Genomic DNA, 20632 nt, shown 5'->3' with positions numbered 1-20632 from the left:
CCCAGAGCCAACACAAAAGGAACTACACAAGTGGGGACCAGCATCTGAGGTTCTTTGGGGACCACCAAACTCAAGCACACCAGAGGGACCTTTGAGGTGGGTTGAATTCGGGAATTCAACAATGTGTGTATGTTGAAGGTCCTGTCCACTTCTGTTCTCTACAGAAGCAGCCTCTTCCCAATGCTGCCTACCAAGCTTCCCATCCACTCACCTCACTGTTCAGAAGGAAAGTAAGGGCTGGCTTCCAGAAGTGTAGTTCTCCCCAAGGAGCAAGGCTCCTTTCCCAGAAGCCTTTAGTAAACTTTCTTTACGTCTCATGGGACTACTGCTAAGCCACGACCTGGCCACTGGGCAGGGCCTTAGGAACTGCCCTGAGCTGGCTGGCTTAGTCTTGGGTTACCTGATCCAGCCACAGTCGTTGATGGATGGACACATCCAGGATGGGTTAAAATAAGGTCTACTCCAAAAGCTCATGGTAGATTCAATCCCTTCCCAAACCACACAGTGCTACGTAGTGGGGGAGGGGCAGGAATGGTGGAGAATCAACTCCAACATCCATTGCAAGTGATTTATAGTAAAGCACCCTGAAACGTCAAATGGGTTACATACACCTAATGTCGTGTTCATCACCCTCATTACCATGATGATTATCATCATCATTGTCACCATCGTCATCATCACCATCACCTTAATCACCGTCCCTACCATCATCACCATCACCTTCACCATCACCATCCTCATCACCATCGTCATCCCCATCATCACCATCATCATACCTTCATGATCACCATCATTGCCATCTTTATCACCATCACTATCTTCACCACCATCACCATCATCATCACCATCCTTATCACCATCACCATCATTACCATCCTCATCAGCATCATCAGCATCACCATCATCACCATCTTCTTCACCTTCACCATCATCACCATCCTCATCACCTTCATCACCATCATCACCATCTTCATCACCATCACCATCATCACCATCTTCATCATCTTCACCATCATCACCATCTTCATCACCTTCACCATCACCATCATCACCATCCTCATCACCATCGACATCCTCATCACCTGCACCATCATCACCATCTACATCATCATCACCATTCTCATCACCCTCACCATCACCATCACTGCCATCTTTATCATCATCTTTACCACCATCACCATCATCACCATCCTCATCCCCTTCACCATCATCACTGTCCTCATCACCTTCACCATCACCATCCTCACCATCCTCATCACCTTCATCACCACCATCTTCACCATCACCATTTTTATTACCATCACCAGCATTATCATCATCACCTCTAACATCACCACCAACACTCATTATCACCATCACCACCATCAACATCATTGTTATCATTGCCGTTGCCTCCACAGAATCTCCTAACCAAGAGAGGAGCCCAGCACTGGAGGCAAAGCTCATAGCTGAACCATCTCAGGCTAGACACAGCCCCTTTCTTTAGAATCAACTAACCACTTAACACTGCCAGTGGTACTTCCCTGATCCCAGACATCATCATCTCCTGCCTGGAATTAGCAAAACAACCTCTTAACTGGGTTTTCCACTTCTGCCCTTGTCCCCCTACCTTCTATCCTTTGCAGAGAGTCAGACAGATCCTGCTAAATAAAACATGTAAGAGCTGACATGCTAGCCCTTCTCAGGGCTTCCATCTCAGAGTAAAAGCCAAAGTCCTTGCAGTAACCCAGAAGGCCGTACAAGATCTGGTCCTGTTCCTCTGTGTTCGTATCGCCTGTCCCTGGCCTCTTCCCAGGCTCTGCTCTGGCTTCACTGGCCTCCTGGTTGATTCTTGGACAACCAGGCATGCACCTGACCACAGGGCCCTTGCACATGCTCTCCTGCTGCTGGGAATGCTCTTTCCCCAGATACACTCCTGGTTCACTTCCTCTTTCCCCCAGGTGTTTCCTCAATCTTCCCTCCTCAGCAAGGGAAGGCCCCTCTCCAAAACTGCATCCCCACACCCTACACCATCTTGTGTTTATTTTTGGCACCTCTTACTGCCTGATCCACCCTATAGTCTAACAATTTATTTCATTTACTCATTGTCTCTTCCATTAGAAAGAAGCTGAGTAAAACCAGGAGTGGTGGGGGTTGGTGTGTGTTGCCGCACCTTATCTCCAGCCCTCAGGCAGGGTCTGCCCTGAAGGAGATCCTCACAAAAAACATTTGTTGAATGAATGTGTGAGTATAGCTTCCATCCTAGTGAAGCACCTCCAACTCCCACGTATGATTCAGTTGGTTCCCTGACTCATGAGAGCATGCCCCGAGTGAGTCTCTCCAGCCTCAGTTTCCCTCTAGGTGAGACAGAGCAAATGACACCCCTACTTCGTGGGTCCATTTGGTAGTTACACGAGACAACGTGTAAGGCTGCTCTCTAGGATACAAGGCCTGCCCCCGCGTGAGTGGTTGGGTTTCTCACTGAGTCAGAAAAATCCATTTATGAGCCTTTGAAAGACAAAGATCCACCTCCACCTCCCCAGAGAGTCATTTTCTCCTTGGGTTCTCCTCCCACTTGTGTCTACATCTGTGAGTACCATTTGCAGCACCAGGCACAGAGAAGATTCAACCAGGATTTACTGGATGGGTGAATGAATGGATGGATGCCCGAGTGAATGTCTGGATAGATAAATGAATGAATGGATAAATGAGTGAGGGGATGAGTAAATGGGTGAATGCATGGATGGATGAACTAATGAGTGGATAAATGAGCTAATGAATGGGTGAATGGATGATGCATGGGTGAATGTATGGATGAATTAATGAATGGATAAATGCCTAAATGAATAGAAGAGTGACTGTATGAATGGGCAGATGAATGAATGGATAAATCAGTGAATGAATGAGTGGGTAAATGAGTGAATGAATAAATGGGTGATTTTATGTATGTATGAGTGAATGTGTGAATGGATTGCTAAGTAAACGGATAAAGGGGTGAATTAATGGATGAGTGAGTGAATGCATGGATGGATGGATGAATGAATGCATGGATAAATGTGCAGATGAATGCATGAGTGAATGCATGGATGGATGGATGGATGAATGGGTGAATGAATGCATGAGCGAATGTGTGGATGGATGAATGAATAAATGGATGCATGAGTGAATGCATGCATGGATGGATGGATGGATGAATGAATGGATGAATAAATGGGAGAATGAATGAATGAGTGAATGTGTGGATGGATGAATGAATGAATGAATAGATGCATGAGCAAATGCCTGGATGGATGGATGGATGGATGGATGGATGGATGATTCATGATGACCTCTTCTCCCTTAATACCCCAGATTTAGCCTCAATTAACTCAGAGGACTCAGTGTCTCCAGTCAAGAAGCAAGAAAGCATTTTTTCACCATTAGAAAACACGAAGCTATGGGGCTGCTGAACAGGGATGGGGGCAGTACCCAGCGGCGCCAGGGGCTGAGGCGCCGTTTCGGGCGGTCTGAATATTTGGACTTAGCAGCTGACAGGACGCCCTGTCCCTCCACAGCTGTTCCTGGGAGTCAAAGCACATCTTTGTTTGTGGGACTCTTAGCAACTGTTGCTTTTTTTGAAGGACAAGCATGAACCAGCTGTCACCGCACAAGACGTAAAGCAGGGAATGTCAAGTCTTCAGCAACGGGCTTGTAAAACAAGATGAAAATCATTGTCTGAGCTCGGGGGTGCTTTCATTTCTTCTCACAGCCTCTACCTCCTCACGCGCCAGCAAGGCTTGCGTAATTCTCACTGAGCCCAGCTTTGCAGCAGCAGAAAAAGGCTCAAAAGCAGACCCAGCACCCTCTAAAGCAGCTCCCAATTAAATGCAGAGAGAAATGCAAACCCAACAGGCAAGGCCTATGTCAGAAACACAGGCCACAGACAGCAGCTCTGCGAGCCAGCACATGGATGACAAATGTGCTACCCCAACCTCGCCTATCCACAGTGACTCGATTATGAAGACAAGAAACCAGATCAAAAATTAGCAACTTGGCGGAGTGCGGTGGCTCACACCTGTCATCCCAGCACTTTCAGATGCCCAGGAGGGAGGACTGCTTGAGATCAGGAGTTCGAGACCAGCCTGGGCAATGCAGCGAGACCCCATCTCTACAAAAAAATTAAAACTTAGCCAGGCATGGTGGCGCACACCATGTAGTTCCAGCTAATCGGAAGGCTGAGGCAGGAGAAGCACTGGAGCCCATGAGGTGGGGGCTGCTGCGACTCATGACTGCACCACTGTACTCTAGCCTGGGCAACACAGCGAGACCCTGTCTCAGAGAGAAAACAAAGTCAGCATCTGACACTGAAATATTCACAGACAAAATGATCTGATGGCTGAGGTTTGCTTCGAAATAGGTCAGGGTCAGGAGAAGGTGGGAGAGAAGAGAGATGAAACCAGACTGAACATGACCTCATGCTGTGGAAGGCGGTGTCATGAGAGCCACCCATCTTGCATAAACTTTTGAAGTTTTCCATGATAAAATGTTTACTGGTTTTGGATTTTTGGCTTTTGGTTTTTGGTTTTTTTGTTTGTTTGTTTTAGATAGGGTCTCGCTCTGTCGCCCAGGCTGGAGTGCAGTGGTGTGATCTCAGCTCATTACAACCTCCACCTCCCTGGTTCAAGTGATCCTCCTGCCTCAGCCTCCCGAGTAGCTGAGATTACAGGCACCCACCACCATGCCAGGATAATTTTTGTATTTTTAGTAGAGACAGGATTTTGCCATGTTGGCCAGGCTGGTCTCAAACTCCTGGCCTCAAGTGATCCACCCACCTCAGCTGCCCAAAACGCTGGGATTACAGGCGTAAGCCACCACACCTGGCCCTAAAATGTTTTTTTAAAAAATATTATCTTGCAGCCATTTGTAAGCTAAGAAAGAATCAACAAAACGGGTCTCATGACACCAGGCAAATAAAATCCTCACACACACAGCACAGTCACTCCAATGGTATGTGCAGGACTGCTCACAACTCAAGAGGATGACAATCCTAAGACGCGGGTCTCGGCCGCTTCAGGCCACAAGCCCTGAAGTAACATCAAGCAAGTGGAGGGCACCCACACGGCGGCCACACACGCATCCTGAGGCTGGAACATTCTGCGCCTGGAGGCAGCCACAGGGAAGGGAGCTGGGAGCCAATGAGGAGAGGGAGAAACCGCCAACGAGGCCAGAAGACAAAGGATGCAAAAACCAGCTCAGGGAGGGAAGCCCAGGCACTGATCATGGATGCCTGCAGGAGATGAGAGTCTTGCTTCCTCTACAGCCCTGCACTTCCCACTTCCAGATCCATGGGCTTTGTGGGGGTTTTGGTTTTTGTTTTGAGACTGAGTCTCGCTTGTCACCAGGTTGGAGTGCAGTGGCGCAATCTTGGCTCACTGCAACCTCCACCTCCCGGTTCAAGCATTCTCCTGTCTCAGCCTCATGAATAGCTGGGATTATAGGGACCCACCACTATGCCCTGCTAATTTTTGTATTTTCAGTAGAGACAAGGTTTTGCCATGTTGGCCAGGCTGGTCTTGAACTCCTGAGGTGGGTGGCCCACCCCCCTCAGCCTCCCACAGTGCTGGGATTACAGGTATGAGCCACCACACCCGGCCTTTTGTTTGTTTTTTGGTTTTCGTTGAGTCAGGCTCTTGCTCTGTCACCCAGGCTGGAGTGCAGTGTCACGATCCCAGCTCACTGCAGCCTCCACCTGCTGGACTCAAGAGACCCTCCAATCTCAGCCTCCTGAGTACTTGGAACCACAGGCTTGTGCTATGCGCCCGACCCAGATTCCTGGATTTTTATTACAATAAAAAAATGTAATGTTAAAAAAGAGGAGGAGGAGGAGCTGCCCCCAATTCTGCAGATCTCCCTAGTGAGCAGAAAATGTTTCAGCCCTTGAGGCAAGGAGCCAGTGGCTTCTCTCCCTTTGGTGACAAAGGCTCCAGGATCTCCCAGCAGGAAAGAGGGGCAGCTGCCTTGGGCTTTCCATCCCCTACTCAGTGCTGGTGGGGAAGTGACTGCCCTCCCCAGGATAGTTCCCTCCTGCAGAGAGGGGAGGAGCCCATGAGCCCATCCCAGCCCTCTCCCAGCTCCACGTTCCGGGTTCCTGTTGCAGCCAGGCCTGGCATCCCTTTCCTGCTCAGTCTCCTTGGGGACATGGGCCAACTGGAGTTACCATCTACCACAGCTCGACAGGGCCCAAATCTGTGAGCCTACTGCCTCTCAACACCTCTCCAGGTGTCCCAGGCCCCCCAACCCCAACAGGTCCAAATACCTACTCTCCCCCCTCCAGTGTCCCAGGCCCTCCCACACACCCCAACAGGTCCAAAATACCTACCCTCCCCACCCCTGAGTTCCCTTCCAGTCTCATGGATGCCCACAGCAGAATCTGAGTGAGTCTCCTGGGACAACCTCCAAGCAAAGCTGAGTCCTGGGTCCAGCCTCCAAAACTCCCCCCACCACCTGGGACCCAGGTTCTCACCCACAAAGCGGCCACAGGAAGGGCCTTCCAAAAACACCACCCAGGCTTCATCACCCTCTTCCTTCCTAAAATGTGCTGATGCTTTGAAACAGATTGAAACCAAGAAGCGATATAACAGCATTCAATGAAAGAATGGCACGTGGTCCTGAAGGAGGGCCCAGGACACTTGGGAATGTAGTCTCCCCTCTTCTTTGCCTGGAAAATCCTCTACCCACCCTTGAGGATGTGGCTGAAGGCTCACTGGGTCTCTGAACAAGGGACCCACCCCCCAGGGATATGGGTCCCTTCCTCAGTGGTCCAGCAGCAACTAACACAGCCATGAGACAACTGGACAATAATCCACTTTTTATTTATTTGTGTTTATTTTTGCTTTTTTTTTTTTTTGAGACAGAGTCTCACCCTGTCACCCAGGCTGGAAAGCAATGGTGCAATCACAGCTCACTGCAGCTTCAGCCTCCCAGCCTCAAGCTGTCCTCCCACCTCGGCTTCCTGAGTAGCTACAACTACAGATGCATGCCACCATGCCCAGTTAATGTTTTAATTTTTAGGAGAAGAGTAGAGATGGGGTCTTGCTATGCTGCCCAGGCTGGTCTCAAACTCCTGGGCTCAAGCAATCCCCCTGCCTCAGCATCCCAAAGTGCTGGGATTACAGGCGTGAGCCACAGTGCCTAGCCCACCCACTTTTAAAGTACTGGTCCCTTCTAGAAAAGGCTCTCAGTCAGGAGAGGAGGAGACCGCTGTGTCCCAGGGTCCTGGCCCTACACAGACAGTGGTCAGCCCAAGGAGCATGTCATGGTCTGGGCAGCAGCAGTGGCCCCAGGGCAGGTGGCCACAGCTCCCCAGGTGTCAAGTCCTCACCTGGAACTGGGGGACGATGCTGCCATGTGCCCTCAGGGCTGCTGTGAGGACAGGCGACACCGCGCACTCACAGCTCTCAGCCACACACCTGACCCCAGGCAGAGCTCGGCAAGCGTCTGCAATTGGAGTGGCCTCCTCATTCTGTCGGGAGGAGAGAGGTGGGGGTGCAGGGCCTCATCTCAGGAGGACTGATCTTTCCCCAAGGAAAACGTGTGACCTGGGCAAGCCACCCGCTGTCTGAGTCTCAGAGTCTCTGCCTGACAAATGGGAACAGGGTCACCAAATTGCTGACAAGATACTTCGTATGACAGGGAGCCCCATAGGGACGGGACCCACTAGACAGTCACATTCCCCTCCAGGGAGGGCCCTCCCCACGCGACCTCCCTTTACCTGGCTTCTCTCCACAGACTCCCATCCCCAGCCAGCTGGTGAATTCTTCACACCCTCTGGCAGGCAACAGGGCTATTTTTAGTGACCAGGGCTCAAGAATAGAGCCATGCTAGGACCCACGGCACCCGTCAGAGTGTGAAAGCAGGTGCCTACCTCCTTCCGGGCACCACGTACTCCCCGTGGCCAAACAGAGCACAGAGGCCAGTGCTGGACCAGGGCTTAGCCTTGGGCCTGCATGAATCCAGCCTCTGCCCTGGCACTCTCCGCCTAAAGGACAGCCCCACTCCCTGCCCGGGACAGGGGGACTTCTGCAACTTCTCTGGACCTCGGGTCCCCATCCACATACTGGGTGCTGAAGCCACGGCACATGCGGCATCTCAGTCCACACATCTGCAGGGGCTTATCAGTGATGACAAAACATGAACCAGCTGGGGATCCAGGAGCTGCAGTACTAGAGACCACACAACAAATTTCACAGGTTTCAAAATGTTACAGCAGCTGCCGGGTGCAGTGGCTCACACCTGCAATTCCACTTTGGGAGGCCAAGGCAGGAGGATCGCTTGGACCCAGGAGGCTCAAGGCCAGCCTAGGCAACATAGCAAGACTCTGTCTCTACAAAATTTTTTTTTTAATTACCTGGACGTAGTGATGCACACCTGTGGCCCTAGCTACTTGGGAGGCTAAAGCAGGAGGATTGCTTGAGCCCATGAAGTCAAAGCTGCAGTGAGCCAAGATCATGCCACTGCACTCCAGCCTGAGCAACAGAGCAAGACTCTGTCTCAAAAAACAAAAACAAAAACCTTACGGCACCAAACAGCCAGGACCACAGGCAAGATCTATGCAGACCGCCATCACCTCCTGGGTGAGAAAGTCCTGAGGTTCTTCTCTCTACCCACGAATCGGACAAAGCAAGAGGCCTTGTTGTCACTGTGGTCTCAGACAGCGCCAGCCCTGGAGACCCTTTCAAACAGGCTCCGTGGAGAACTGCAATGGTCCTGCAGCTCCAGACCCCCACAGGACTTATTAGCCAGAAAATGCGAGGCACGTGGAAAATGACTGTCCTCTTTTAAAGGTTGTTGGCTTTTCCTAGAAGGTTAATGAGCTGTGTATGCATTCATGGTGGGCAGGTCCTTCCCTCCCAGCTGGGTGGCCCCAGGGAGCCTGCTTAACCTCTCTCTGCCTCCCCTGCCAAACAGCAGCCTCCAGGGCCATTGGGGAGCTCTAGAAAGACGATATGGCTGGGCCCTATGGCCCAGGGACTGGCCATTGCACATGTCATCTGATGCAAACTTCAAAGCCCAGGCTTCAGCCTCTGTTGAATTCAGCTTCTAAAGCCTCCTGGGCTCACGTGTCCCCTAATTTGCTAACCTCAAGGTCTCTTCTGCCGAGATCCAGCAGGGTTTTCTGCAAATGGAAATCAGATTCTTTGCATGTTCAAGCCATTAAGCATCTCCTCAGACGAGGCCCTGCATTTTCCAAAATGTTAGTTTTGTTTTTTCCATGTTGCCCGAAAGGGAAGCAGAAAGTCCCAAAGCCCAAGCCAGAATTGGGAGGGGGCGGTGAAGGTTTGGAGAAGCCAGGACACAGCCCCCTTCGGCTGTCTGTGAATTCAACAGACTGGCATGTTTTTCCCATTACCTGAGGATCCAAGGCAATTTGTGGAAAAACAGACTGTAGAGATACGCGGGTGGGAGGAAGAGAAACAGTGACAGATAACAGACAGCTGCACAGGCCAGCAGCGCTGCTCAGGCCAGAGGCCTGTGTTTTAATTAGGGCAGCAGAGAGCTGGAGTCACTGCCAGGAAGGCCGCCCCAAGGGTGAGGTGTGCTTGCCCGCGCCCGTCTGGCAGCTCCAGTAATGAGGTCCCCACTGGAGGCCCAATGCACAGCACAAACACACATGGTGCTGCCCAATTATCATGCTTCTTGGCTCCCAGGAGCCCAGCGATGCTCCCCCTCCAGGCTCCCTAATCAGGGCAAGCGGGAAGGGACTGGGATAGAGCCCAAAGACTTCCACTTCCCTCCCCAAGGCCTGGGACACACCCTCCAGGGACAGCCTTCATGGTCCTGGCACATCCCAGGGCCCTGGAGCATGCAGGGCTGCTTCCTGAAGCTGCTGAGATCCCTGGCCAAGGCGTAACTGCCCTGGGCACTCCACGGAGGGTGCAGAATCGCTTCACTCCAATAGCTGACACCAGGTGAGGAGACTGCACCTGCCACCAGCCCGGGGCCCACCCTGGGAGCTACTCAACTCTACAGATGGGCTGTGCAGGTGCTCTCCCAGGGGATAAGGATACCCCACTCCGGCCCCAGGTGGACACTTGCTGTGTGGGTCAGTGCAACAGGCCAAGGCCCCCTCTTGCTGGGTCTCAGAGCTCTGCTCAATTCAGTGATGTGGGGACAAGGTGGCCTCCTAGGGATCTTCCTGCTGACTGTGGGTGCTAAGAGGTTCAGAGCAGCCTATTTGCTAACTCAGGCCCAGTGTGGAGCAGAGGATGACTCAAGGCTACACCAGCCTCTTTCTCATTGAGTGGGCCTGACTGTGTGGTCCCTCTGGATAGCTGGGCCAGCCTACAAGGGTCAAAGCATCATCCAGGAAAAAGCCCCTTAATGGACTCCGCTGCCATACAGCCAAAGGGCCACAGAAAGATGGTGATGACGATGACTATGACAGTGATGATGAAGGTGAAGATGATGGTGATGGTGGTGATGATGGTGGTGGTGATGGGGATGGTGATGATGGTGATGATGGTGGTGGTGACAGGGATGGGGAAGGTGGTGATGGTGAGGGTGATGATGATGGTGGTGATGATGGGGACGGTGATGACAGCGATGATGACTATGATGGTGATGATGGTGGTGATGGTGATAAAGATGATGGTGGTGGTGCTGATGGTGATGATGACTGTGATGGTGATGATGATGGTGGTGGTGCTGATGGTGATGATGACTGTGATGGTGATGATGATGGTGGTGATGATGGGGATGATGGTGGTGATGGTGGTGGTGATAGTGATGACTATGATGGTGATGATGATGGTGGTGATGATGGGGATGGTGGTGGTGATGGTGGTGGTGATAGTGATGACTATGATGGTGATGATGATGGTGGTGGTGCTGATGGTGATTATGGTAATGGTGATGAATATGATGGTGATGATAATAATGGTGATGGTGGTGATAACAGTACACACATAGATTTTATTGCTTTATATTCTCACAACAACCTCAAAGTAGGTTTCATTATCCTCATTTGATACCTGAGGAAACTGAGGCTCAGAGAATGTTATTATGTATAAATAACATCCACAACTCTCTCCTTCCAAAAGACATTTTAAATCCTGTGGTATCTGAGTGAGATTGTGTGTGTACAATGGTGTGCACAGGTGTGCCTGGGAATAAGACCACTCCAGCCCAACACCTGTGTGATGAGAACTCCTGGTTCTGTTTCACCCTGAGCCATCTCCCTACAGTTGCACCTCACCCCAGGACACTACGGACACCGCACACTGACAATGCCTAAATCACCCACTCTCAATCTTCCTTCCCCACGCAGGCAGGGAAGGGGCAGGTGCAGGTGACATGTCCTCACCAGGGGAGGAGCACAGGCTTGGGTGCCAAGAACTTGAGCTGGAACCCTGGCCCTGCTCCTGAGGAGTTTGGGGGCCTTGGACAAGGACAGGGAAGGAAAATGAGGCAGTGAGGTTGACACTACGCCTCTCACAGGATCCTGTGCAAAGGCCCAGGGAAAGCCTTTGATCAAGGCCAACTAGCAATACTGCCATCCTAGAAGGACGCAGTCCAGGGGAGTTGCAGCCTCCCCCACAACCACATTGCACTATCTCCCTTTAAATCAAAGGTCTTAAACATAATTTCTACCCTTCTTCAAGCTTATGTATCTCCCGCACAACCTAGGAAAACACTGTTATCAACTGACAAGAACAAAGTCATGCAGCCTGTGACAGTGGGGATATCTGCCTTCTTTTTAATTTGTATTCATTTTTATTTTTATTTTTTTAATTTTTGAGACTGAGTCTTGCTCTGTCACCCAGGCTGCAGTGCAATGGTGCGATCTCGGCTCACTGCAACCTCAGCCTCCCGGGTTCAAGCAATTCCCCTGCCTCAGCCTCCTGAATAGCTGGGATTACAGGCGCATGCCACCATGCCTGGCTAATTTTTGTATTTTTAGGAGACATGGGGTTGGTTTCACAGGCTGGTCTGTTTTGCCTGTTGGCCAGGCTGGTCTCAAACTCCTGTCCTCGGGTGATCCACCCACCTCGGCCTCCCAGAGTTCGGGGGTTACAGGCATGAGCCACCATGCCCAGCCTGGGATATCTGTGTTGAACCTGAACTTGGATGGAGGGATCATTAGGCCAGCAGATGTGCACGCCCCACAGGTGGATGTATCTGCAAAGGATTCTCTGCCACACTCTTCCTAAGCGGGGAAGCAGAGAGAACAGCAGGCTGCCTCAAAGTAAGGGGTGTGCCAGGCGCCCTGCAAACTTGGAAGGAATTTGGCTCTACTCGCCAAACCACAGCTGAACAGAGGCAAAGCTATGAAGCTCAGCTTCTAATACACTGGAAAAAGCAAAGTATTTGGATGCCACACAGGAGAGACATCACGTGAAAGGTCAAGAGACGATGACTCCCCTGCCTGCTCCCTCTGGAACCGGCTTCCTGAGCCATCAGCCTGTTTCTTTAGAAAAGACCACAGCCAGAAAAAGGAGCCCATTGGGCTTTCAATATGGAAAGTGAGTTTTCCTACGTGCAAAACAAAAGGCATGACACAGACACACACGCCCTGTGCAAACGCTTCCTTTTCAAGCCAGCCTTACAAAGAGGAGCTTTTAGTCCAACCATCTGCTTCCTCTGTTTCTTGTCCCACCTAGCTCTTGGATCCAGAGGGGTCAGAGACAGAGGGCCCACATGGTTCTGATTCTCGGGGCCAAGGACACAGGACCCAGCACAGGTACTTCCTGCACACAAACAGCTAAGATGACCCAGAGACATCATTTGGCTCAGCTCACACTAAGCGGTCAGGCTGGCTCTAAAATAAGAGCTTCACTGAACCTGCCTAGAGCCTGGGAGCTGGGGAGGGGCCCAGAAAGGATGTGAGGAGTTTAGCTGAAACACAGTTGCCACCAAGGGGACACAGAAAGGAATGGGGGCTCCAAGTTCAGTCAGGCTGGAAAGGAAGCAGAATCTGTGCACCCTCAAAAAGCTAAACATGGATCTACCAAACAACTCACCAATTCCATCCATGGGCATCTGCCCAGAAGACTCAAACAGACACCTGCACACCCCTGTTCACAGAAGCACTAATCACAAAACCAACAAGCAGAAACAGCCCAAGTGTCTATCAACAGATGAATGAATACACAAATGGGGTGTGACCATGGAGTGGAATATTACTCAGCCCTGAAAAGGAAGAAAGCATTGCCACACGCTATGCTGTGGATGTGCATTGAAAACACTGTGCTTAGTGAAAAGAGCCCATCACAGAAGGTCATGTATCATGATTCATTTAAGTTACATGACAACTCATACAAAATATTTAGAATAGGCAAGCTCATAGAAAGAGAAAGTAGATTGGGGTCCTCAGGGGCCCAGGAGGGGGAGATAGCAGTGACTATGTAATAGGTTTTGGGCTTCTATATGGAATAATTAAAATCTTGGAAGCAAAGAATGGTGATGACAGCACAATATTGTGAATGTAATTAATGCCACTGAATTAAACACTTAAAAATTGTTAAAATGGGCTGGGCAGCAATAGCTCACGCCTATAATCCCAGCAGTTTGGGAGGCTGAGGCGGGTGGATCACCTGAGGTCAGGAGTTCGAAGCCAGCCTGGTCAACATAGTGAAACCCTGCCTCTACTAAAAATACAAAAATTAGCTGGCATGGTGGCGGGTGCCTATAATCTCAGCTATTCAGGAGGCTGTGGCTGGAGAATCGCTTGAACCCAGGAGACAGAGGCTGCAGTGAGCTGAAATTGTGCCACGGCAATCCAGCCTGGGTGACAGAGTGAGACCCCACTTCAAAAAAAAAAAAAAGTTAAGATGGCAAACTTTATGCAACATACATTTGCCACAATGAAAATGAGAGCCAGAGAGAAGGCCGGTGGGCAGGTCCACGTGCCAGCTTTTAGGGTTTGGATGTAAATGTTGCACTTGCAGGGGACAGAGATGTTAGAAACGAGATGGAGCTACAAGTTCATGAACTCCCACTTCATATTCCTCCCACAGCACCCAAGGAATGGCTCTGTCCAGGGTCCCCACAACCAGGCCAGGCCAGGTGACCAGTCATGGCCCGTGCTCACGTGTGACAGGTGACACTTCTGGGCTGAGGCCATGACAAGCCTGTGTCTCCATGAACAAGGAAGCCCGTGTGGATAGCCGAGCCCCAGAGCTAGGCGGCCTGGGCCTCTGAGCTACCCCTCGGCACGGCGTCCGGCAGAGGGGCTCAGGACCATGGACGTGGCATCGGCCCCAGATGCCGGAGATGACTGCTGCTGCAGCACATCCCAGCCCATCTTTGGACAGAGCCTTCCAGACCTCGGCACTCTCAATGACCACAGGCTCATCGGCCAGAAGATAGGGACACAGACTTCATGTGAGTGGATTCTGTCTGACAACGGGGTCAGGAACTGACCTCCTTCTTCCTCAGGTTGAGGACATGAGGATTTCTAAAGGGCCCTGAACCCCCAACTTCTCGGTCATTCAGTGGCCTTCACTGAGCTCCGCAGAATTCAGATTCTGAAGATGGGTGTGGATGTCATCAGGCCAGAGCCAGGCTTTGGATACACTCTCAGCTCACCGGGCTGCCTCTGGAGGGAGAAAAGTTCAGAGGACTCCCAACGCCAGAGCATTTGCCTCTCACCACGGCTACTTCCACAGGAACAAGCCATGCAGAGGGACACATGAGCTTCAAAGAAGCACCAGGACCCTTGGGAATTTCAGGCACCTATTTGGGTATTTAGGTGGGTTTTTGTTTTTTGTTTGTTTTGAGACAGAATCTCGCTCTGCTGCCCAGGCTAGAGTGTAGTAACACGATCTCAGCTCACTGTAGCCTTGAACTCCTGAGCTCAAGCATTCCTCTCACCTCAGCCTCCTGAGTAGCTGGGATTATAGGCACGCACCACCAGGCCCGGCTAATCTTTTTTTTTTTTTTTTTTTTGAGACAGAGTTTCACTCTTTTTACCCAGGCTGGAGTGCAATGGCATGATCTCAGCTCACTGAAACCTCCGCCTCCTGGGTTCAAGCAATTCTCCTGCCTCAGCCTCCCGAGTAGCTGGGACGACAGGCCACCATGACCAGCTAATTTTTGTATTTTTAGTAGAGACAGGGTTTCACCATGTTAACCAGGATGGTCTCGATCTCTTGACTTCATGATCCACCCACCTTGGCCTCCCAAAGTGCTGAGATTATAGGCGTGAGCCACTGCACCCGGCCAGGCCCAGCTAATTTTTTTAAGAGATAGTGTCTCACTATGTTGCCCAGGCTAAGACACATATTTGAATCCCAGGAAGATTCTGAGATATCCATTTTCCTGGCTACTCTCTAGCAATGCCTTGTTCCCTGTGGCCCCAGCACCCCCACAGGCAGCAGGTTCCTACAGAAATGAACAAAGCTGTGCCACCACATGTTCATCAGCTCTCCCGTGCCCAAGTACAGCAGGTCCTGAGACAACAGCAATGTTCCCTTCTGCAGTTCTGGAGTCCAGACATCCAGATCCAGGATGAGCAGGTGGAAACCAAGGTGCTGCAGGGCCATGCCCTCCGGCGGCCCCCGGCAGGCCCCTCCTCATCTGTTCTGGTGGCTGCAGCCCCCCCTTAGCCTGTGCGCCTGTGGCCACATCTCGCCAGCCCCTGCCTTGTGGTCACATGGCCTCTTCCCCTTCTGTGTGGAATCTCCTCCTGCTTCCCCTTATGAGGCACATGTGTGATGGTGTCAGGGCCCTCCTAGGAAACCCAGGACTACTCGTCCACCTCGAGCCTTACTTCATCACATTGGCAAAGTCCCTCTGTGCCACTCAAGATGACATATCCAGGTCCCAGAGACTAGGCCATGTGTATCTTGGGGGGCCTGGACACCTCCCAGGATGGAGTAGCCATGCCCAGCTACTCCAGTCACATCTAGCTACTCTAGTCATGCCCAGCTACTCCATCTGTGTCTAGCTACTCTAGCTACACCGAGATACTTCAGCCATACCCAGCTATTCTAGCCATACCCAGCTACTCTAGCCACATCTAACTACTCCAGTCATGCCCAGCTACTCCATGTATGCCTACTCCATGCATGTCTAGCTACTCCATGTATACTCTAGCCACACCCATATATTCCAGCCACACTAGGCATTCCAGCCATGCCCATCTACTCCAGCCAAATCCAGCTATTCCAGCCACACCCAGCTATCCTGGCCACATCTAGCTACTCCATCCATGCCTAGCTACTCTAGCCACACCCAGATACTCTAGCCACATATCACCACTCCAGTCAGGCCCAGATAACTCTATCCATGCCTAGCTACTCTGGCCACACCCAGCTTCTCCAGCCATACACAGCTATCCCAGACATGCTCAGTTACCCTAACCACTGCTCAACCACAGAAGCAGGAGCTGTTCCTGCTTGGGGTAACTGGGCACCCTGGACCCAGAATATCCAGCCTGAAGTGGCCACATACTCTGGAAAAGGTAGGGTTTTCAGCATGATGTGAGCAGTTGGGAGCCAAGGTCCCTGAAGGCCACTCCTCTGCATAGCCCCTGCCAGTCTTTCTGGGTGAGATTCCAGCAAAATGTATCAAAAGCCTGTTAAAAACATGCACACCAGCACCCACCAGGATCTTAACAGGCCCATCTCTGACCCAGCAACCTGAATGCCGGGACTCTCCTGCCTAACTGCTGCCTTACTACTCGCAGAAACATTGTAGCGCAGAGAAATTAGAAACCTCCCACGTGACCTTGGCAAAGGCAGCAGTTAATAAACTGATTCATTCTTACAATGGAACACTGTGCAGATACTTGCAACAATTAGATTTGTGCTTATATGGAAGGACTTCTTAGACCCATCATCGGCAAGGAGCAGAGCCCAGAACAAGGTATCTAGTGTGTTCCCAGGGTCCCCACCTGCATTCACGGGCACACACCTGCAAACACACAGGGCGGCTGGAGCCTCCCCGGACCACCACACGGTCATCCTCAGAGAAAGAGAGAAAAAGACACTTTCTCTTTCTATTTTATACATATGGAGGTCATTTAGATTTTATATAGGACTGGTATCAAAATGTGTTCAGTTAATCTAATGAAGCATTAAAATTTGTCAAAAAATTGTTTTTTATCTTATTTTATTTATTTATTTATTTATTTATTGAGATGGAGTTTCGCTCCTGTTGCACAGGCTGGAGTACAATGGCATGATCTCGGCTCACCACAACCTCTACTTCCTGGATTCAAGTGATTCTCCTGCCTCAGCCTCTGGAGTAGCTGGGATTACAGGCACTCACCACCACGCCCATCTAATTTTGTATTTGTAGCAGAGATGGGGTTTCTCCATGTTGGTCAGGTTTGTCTCGAACTCCTGACCTCAGGTGATCTGCCTGCCTCAGCCTCCCAAAGTGCTGGGATTATAGGCATGAGCCACTGCAACTGGCCTAAAAAATTATTTTAAAAGAGAATTTTCAAAATGTTACACATCCTTTGATCACATCAAGGAATTTATCTCTAAGAAAGAAATAAGCAAGTGCTCCACAATGAAAATGCGAAAGGATTACCATCAAATGTTTATAAAATAAAAATTGCAGGCCGGGCATGGTGGCTCACACCTGCAATCCTAGCACTTTGGGAGGCCAAGGAGGGCGGATCCCTTGAGGTCAAGAGTTTGAGATCAGCCTGGCCAACATGAGGAAACCCTGTCTCTACTAAAAGCACAAAAATTAGCCAAGCATGGTGATGGGCACCTGTAGTCCCAACTACTCAAGACGCTGAGGCAGGAGAATTGCCTGAATATGGGAGGCAGAGGTTAAAGTAAGCCAAGATCACGTTACTGCAGTCCAGCCTGGGCAACAGAACAAGACTCTGTCTAACATAATAATAATAATAACAGAGATTTTAAAAATGCAAACAGCCACAGTAGGAAAACAGCCGATTCACATAGAAACTGATAGCACAGACTGCTGTGAAACCCTTACTGGCAAGGAAAGGTGCTGAGGACACTGTAAGTGTGACAAACAGTGTAGAATGAGAAGCTATGATAGACAGGATCTGTGCACAAGGAAAATCCTTAAGGACTACCCCGCAAATATCCCCAAGGATTATCTCTAGGTATCAGATGGAAACATTTTTGCTTTAAATCTTTTCAAAATTGTCTTCATTTTTCCAATTATGTCTATGATCAACATTCCCACACATAGCGTCCGAGCTCCCTCACACTCAGACCTCTCCCTGAGTAACCCTGGCCTCCTCTGTCCCCTCACTGCGACCCTGCAGACCTCATCTGCTGTCACCTCCTGCCTCAGGCTTCCAAGCTCCCAGCATTCGCAGGAGCCTTGGGAAAGGTGCATCCTCGCCCCATCTCCCCTACAAGGCGATGAGCTTAACAACGGCAAGGCACATCCATACATGCCAAAGAGGCTGGAACACAAAGCCCATGGTATTCAGACCACCCAGGCCTTTCTAGGTATAGCGTGAGGGGAAACCACAGACTCAGACCCAGTATTTGAGGAAGGCAGCCTGGCTCTCCCAGAGCAGGGACTCAGCTCCGAGGCAGGGCAGCTGCATGCAGCACAGTATTTCGGGAAGCCACCCCTGCCTGGTGAGCCCACATTTCCGGAAAGCTGTAACACGCTTCTCCTGGAGCCGAGCATTCCATGATCCACAGCCTGTGAGTCAGACAAATGGCAGAGCCTCCCTAGAGGCCGGGGAGGGTGATGGTACTACTGGGGTGGGAGACAGGTCTGCCCACCTCCTGGAGGCCAGGGAGGGCAGCAATGATGCCGGGGCGGGGGATGGATCTGCCCCGCCTCCTGAAGGCTGGGGAGGATGGCAGTGATGCCCAGGCGAGCAACAGGGCCTGCCTACCTCCTCTCATTGTCATCCAGGTGAGCGAATAGCACATTCTTGGAGATGGCCTTGGCCAGCGCAGTCATGGTCTTGTAGTCCTTGGGAATCACCTGAAGGGAACCGGAAACATCAGCATGTGAGCCACTCTGTCCTGACGCTGTGATGCGGCCTGAAATCTCCCTATTTAGCCCTCAGCTTGGTGTTATCAGGCAATGGTAAAAAGAGGCAATTTGAAGTTTAATGTGTATTTCAGCACTATTTTTTTTCTTTTTTTGAGACAAGAGTCTTGCTCAGTTACCCAGGCTGGAGTGCAGTGGTGCAATCACAGCTCACGGCAGCCCCCATCTCCTGGGCTCAAGTGCTTCTCCTGCCTCAGCCTCCCAAGTAGCTGGGACCACAGGTGTGCACCACCACACCTGGCTAATTTTTTTTTATTTTTAGTATAGATGAGGTATTACTATGTTGCTGAGGCTGGTCTCAAACATCTGAGCTCAAACAATCCTCCCTCCTCAGGCTCCCAAAGTGCCAGGATTACAGGCACAAGCACCCGCACCCAGCCTCTTACTATTTTTGAAATGCAGTCACATATGACCTAATGATGAGAAGCATCCTGAGAAATTCATCATTAGGCAATTTCATCATCATGCAAACATCACAGAGTAACTGACACAAGCCTAGCTGGTACAGCCTACCACGCACTGAGGTTACAACATGACAGAGCCCATCACTCCTAGGCTGCAAATCTGTTCAGCACGTCATCATCCTCAACACTGCAGGCAGCTGTAACACAGTTCAAGGTGTATCTAAAGGCATCTACACAGCCGGGCACGGCGGCTCACGCCTGTCATCCCAGCACTTCACAAGGCCAAAGCAGGTGGATCACGAGGTCAGGAGTTCAAGATCAGACCGGCCAACATGGTGAAACCCCGTCTCTACTAAAAATACAAAAATTAGCCAAGATGTGGTAGTGGGCACCTATAATCCCAGCTACTCAGGAGGCTGAGGCAGGAGAATCACCTGAGTCCAGGTGGTGGAGGTTGCAATGAGCCAAGATCGATTCACTGCACTCCAGCCTGAGTGACAGAATAAGACTCCATCTCAAATAAATAAATAAAATAAACATATCTACACAGATAAAAGGTTCAGTAAAATATGATATCATAATCTTACTGGACCATGTATATGCAGTTTGTCAATGACTGAAACGCAGTCATGCAGTGTGTGCCTGTATTCAATAGTCTGTTATTGACTGCAGTCACCTTACCATGTAAAGATCTCAAAACCCATTCGTCCTGTCTGTCTGTCTGTCTGTCACTTTGTCCCCTATGATCAGTAATTCCCCATTCCCTCTCTGAGTGAATTCTATGAGCACCTCAGTTGCCAGGATATCCCCCACTTAAAATAAAACCATGTGGGAAGGTCTTTTCGGCCACACTAGCTTGTGTGGTGCTTGGGCCACTCAGGAAGTCCCTGTCTGTCCAGGTACAACTGCAGGCCACACAGGTTTAAGCATGCTGTGTGTTTAATGCAGAGAACCCCTCTCTTTGAGAGACAGCACTGAAATCTAAAAAGCCACACTCCAGGCCGGGTGCAGTGGCTCATGCCTGTAATACCAGCACTTTCAGAATTGCCTAATTGAGGTGGGCAGATCACGAGGTCAGGGGTTTGAGACCATTACATGGTGAAATCCTGTCTCTATTAAAAATACAAAAATTAACTGGGCTTGGTGGTGCGCCCCTATAGTCCCAGCTACTTGGGAGGCTGAGACAGAAGAATTGCTTGAACCCGGGAGATGGAAGTTGCAGTGAGCTGAGATCGCACCATTGCACTCCAGCTTGGCAACAGAGC

General features: G+C 50.6%; 1 protein-coding gene across 2 annotated transcripts in view; it reads right to left on the bottom strand.

The window, feature by feature from the left end:
* Positions 1 to 20632, bottom strand: part of PRKAR1B (protein kinase cAMP-dependent type I regulatory subunit beta) — a 164088-nt gene that overhangs the window by 103105 nt on the left and 40351 nt on the right. For both annotated transcript variants that reach the window (XM_032259910.1, XM_032259909.1), the window contains exon 4: positions 18803 to 18894. In XM_032259910.1, coding sequence (XP_032115801.1) covers positions 18803 to 18894 — 92 coding nt within the window. The remainder of the gene's footprint in view (positions 1 to 18802; positions 18895 to 20632) is intronic.

This window comes from Sapajus apella, unplaced genomic scaffold, assembly GCF_009761245.1.
Source record: "Sapajus apella isolate SASKATOON/1434 unplaced genomic scaffold, GSC_monkey_1.0 scaffold112, whole genome shotgun sequence".
Taxonomy (NCBI): domain Eukaryota; kingdom Metazoa; phylum Chordata; class Mammalia; order Primates; family Cebidae; genus Sapajus; species Sapajus apella.
Note: the sequence above shows the minus strand (reverse complement) of the source record. Positions and strands in the feature narration are given on the sequence as shown.